Below are 3715 nucleotides of genomic sequence, written 5' to 3'. Positions count from 1 at the left end.
TGGGAGGAAGCCGGAGTACCCGGAGGGAACCCACGCAGTCACGGGGAGAACACGCAAACTCCACACAGAAAGATCCCGAGGCCGGGATTGAACTCACGACTACTCAGGACCTTCGTATTGTGAGGCAGACGCACTAACCCCTCTTCCACCGTGCTGCCCAAACAGGAACCAAGGGAGTCCAAAACCAACAGAACATACAGTAACTAAACAAAACATGATCCGACCACGGATCATGACACCGGGCTGATGATTTTAGGTTGTCCTGAAGAATTTGGAGGTAATCCTCCTTTTTCATTGTCCCATTTACTCTCTGTAAAGCACCAGTTCCATTGGCAGCAAAACAGGCCCAGAGCATAATACTACCACCACCAGGCTTGACGGTAGGTATGGTGTTCCTGGGATTAAAGGGCTCACCTTTTCTCCTCCAAACATATTGCTGGGTATTGTGGCCAAACAGCTCAAATTTTTGGTTCATTTGACATTCGATGGACAAAGATAAGACTTTCTGGAGGAAAGTTCTGTGGTCAGAAATAACCTTGTAGACCAGTGGTCCCCAACCTTTTTGTAGCTGCGGACCGGTCAACGCTTGAGAATTTGTCCCACGGACCGGGGTAGGGAGGGGGGGTGAAATTATTATTATTATTATTTTTATTTTTTTTCCATAAAGAAATACAATGATGTGTGCTTACTGACTGTATCCCTGCAGACTGTATTGATCTAAAGTGATATATAATGTATATATTGTGTTTTTTATGTTGATTTAATACAAATAAAAAAATAAAAACATTTTTTTTTTTTTTTTTTTTTTTTTTTTTAATTTCTTGTGCGGCCCGGTACCAATCGGTCTGCGGCCCAGTGGTTGGGGACCACTGTTGTAGATGGCTACCAAAAGCGCCTTATTTCAGTGAAACTTACCAAAGGACATGTAACCAAATATTAACATTGCTGTATGTATACTTTTGACCCAGCAGATTTGGTCACATTTTCAGTAGACCCACAATACATTCATAAAAGAACCAAACTTCATGAATGCTTTTTTTGTGACCAACAAGTATGTGCTCCAATCATACCATCACCAAAAAAATAAGAGTTGTAGAAATGATTGGAAACTCAAGACAGCCATGACATTATGTTCTTTACAGGTGTATGTAAACTTTTGACCACGACTGTAGCCCCTAGATGTGGGGGTAAACTAAAAATGAATCATATTTGACACTTAAACGTCACCTGTTTAAACATTCCTGCATTTATATCATGTATTTACTTCATGTACAAGCATTTATTCATATTTGTACAGTAATCGTAGCTTCAATACTATTGAATCAACACAGGACTGTGAATCGAAAAGATATATTTTCATATTTCTCTTTTTGCATAAATCACACAACACATGGCTGGGAAGTTTCCTCACACACCGTTAGAAGTCTGTATGACAAACGGAAAGAATAAAACGGACCTAGTAATAATGAGAATAATAAATGTGATCGGGTTGGTCTCACGTGTCCCCAGGAGGTAGGTGAATGAAAGCAGACGTGGACGCCTGGTGGTCGTTCCCAACCTTGATTTACGCTTCTCGTCGGCGTGAGCGCTCACGCCCGACTGGCCGCTGAGACGGGGAGACACACTCAGAAGGTTCTAGATGTAGGCCTCCTCAGTGGCTGCGGGGTTCTGGTTCTGGGCATCGGCCTGCTGGTCGGGCCCGTTTTCCTGAGCCTTCACCAAAACCACTGGTTTGATCATCATCCTCAGACGCTGGGGAAATCAACAAAAAGTATTTTTATTTTATTTTACTTTTAATGTATCGTATAACTTAATGGTGCATTTTGTATGTGTTGGGAACCCGCATGTCAAAGTTGAAAAGCCAGCATCTGTGATGGTATGGGGGTGTATTAGTGCCCAAGGCATGGGTAACTTACACATCTGTGAAGGCGCCATTAATGCTGAAAGGTACATACAGGTTTTGTTGCCATCCAAGCAACGTTTTTTTTATGGACGCCCCTGCTTATTTCATTAAGACAATGCCAAGACACGTGTTACAACAGCATGGCTTCAAAGTAAAAGAGTGCGGGTAATAGACTGGCCTGCCTGTAGTCCAGACCTGTCTCCCATTGAAAATGTGTGGCGCATTATGAAGCCTCAAATACCACAACAGAGACCCCCGGACTGTTGAACAACTTAAGCTGTACATCAAGCAAAAATGGGAAAGAATTCCACCTGAAAAGCTTAAAAAATTGGTCCCCTCAGTTCCCAAACGTTTACTGAGTGTTGTTAAAAGGAAAGGCCATGTAACACAGTGGTAAAAATGCCCCTGTGACAACTTTTTTGCAGTTATTAAATTCAAACTTCATGATTATTTGCAAAAAAAAATTCAGTTTCTCAGTTCAAAAATCTAACATCTTGTCTTTGCAGTCTATTCAATTGAATATACACTACCGTTCAAAAGTTTGGGGTCACCCAAACAATTTTGTGGAATAGCCTTCATTTCTAAGAACAAGAATAGACTGTCGAGTTTCAGATGAAAGTTCTCTTTTTCTGGCCACTTTGAGCGTTTAATTGACCCCACAAATGTGATGCTCCAGAAACTCAATCTGCTCAAAGGAAGGTCAGTTTTGTAGCTTCTGTAACGAGCTAAACTGTTTTCAGATGTGTGAACATGATTGCACAAGGGTTTTCTAATCATCAATTAGCCTTCTGAGCCAATGAGCAAACACATTGTACCATTAGAACACTGGAGTGATAGTTGCTGGAAATGGGCCTATATACACCTATGTAGATATTGCACCAAAAACCAGACATTTGCAGCTAGAATAGTCATTTACCACATTAGCAATGTATAGAGTGTATTTCTTTAAAGTTAAGACTAGTTTAAAGTTATCTTCATTGAAAAGTACAGTGCTTTTCCTTCAAAAATAAGGACATTTCAATGTGACCCCAAACTTTCGAACGGGAGTGTAAGTTGAAAAAGGATTTGCAAATCATTGTATTCTGTTTTTATTTACCATTTACACAACATGACAACTTCACTGGTTTTAATGATACATTTGTATGTGTTGGGAACCTGCATGGCTGCGGTAGTTGTGACCCCAAGATGCAGGAACCAGGAGAACGAAGAGGATTTTAATACCCTCGAACAGAGAAGGAAGCAGTTGCGCATGTAAGGTTTCTCAAACAATAATCATTCCTCCAGCCCCTTAGGAGCAGGTGAGGCAGGCATGAATAGCAGCCTGCTGATTAGCACCGGGTGTGGCCAGGCTGCCAATTAGCAGCAGGTGAGGGGAAACGAGCGTTCAAGGAGAAAATCAGGAAGGGGAACAAAAATAAGAGCGCCGACAGGAAAACAAACACCAAACAAGGAACCACCACCAGAAGTGAAGTGACAGATCGTCACAGTATGGCAGTTTATCAATCTAGCATTCAAATGTTGGGGAGTTTTACTTTCATGACACAGTATCACTGAATGCTACACTTGTATGGCAGTCGATCTATTAATCTACAAACCCCAAAACCAGTGAAGTTGGCACGTTGTGTAAACGGTAAATAACAACACAATACAATGATTTGCAAATCCTTTTCAACCTATATTCAATTGAATAGACTGCAAAGACAAGATACTTAACGTTCGAACAGGAAAACTTTATTTTTTTGCAAATATTAGCTCATTTGGAATTTGAGGCCTGCACCATGTTTCAAAAAAGCTGGCACAAGTGGCAAAAAA

At 41.0% G+C, this 3715-nt stretch overlaps 1 protein-coding gene across 2 annotated transcripts in view; it reads right to left on the bottom strand.

The window, feature by feature from the left end:
- Positions 1–786: 786 nt before the first annotated feature.
- slc6a1b (solute carrier family 6 member 1b) overlaps positions 787–3715 on the bottom strand; it is a 61795-nt gene continuing 58866 nt past the window's right edge. For both annotated transcript variants that reach the window (XM_062037975.1, XM_062037976.1), the window contains exon 15: positions 787–1752. In XM_062037975.1, coding sequence (XP_061893959.1) covers positions 1636–1752 — 117 coding nt within the window. In that variant the 3' untranslated portion in view covers positions 787–1635. The remainder of the gene's footprint in view (positions 1753–3715) is intronic.

Source organism: Entelurus aequoreus, linkage group LG26 (assembly GCF_033978785.1).
Source record: "Entelurus aequoreus isolate RoL-2023_Sb linkage group LG26, RoL_Eaeq_v1.1, whole genome shotgun sequence".
NCBI lineage: Eukaryota > Metazoa > Chordata > Actinopteri > Syngnathiformes > Syngnathidae > Entelurus > Entelurus aequoreus.
This window is presented reverse-complemented; position numbering and strand designations above follow the sequence as displayed.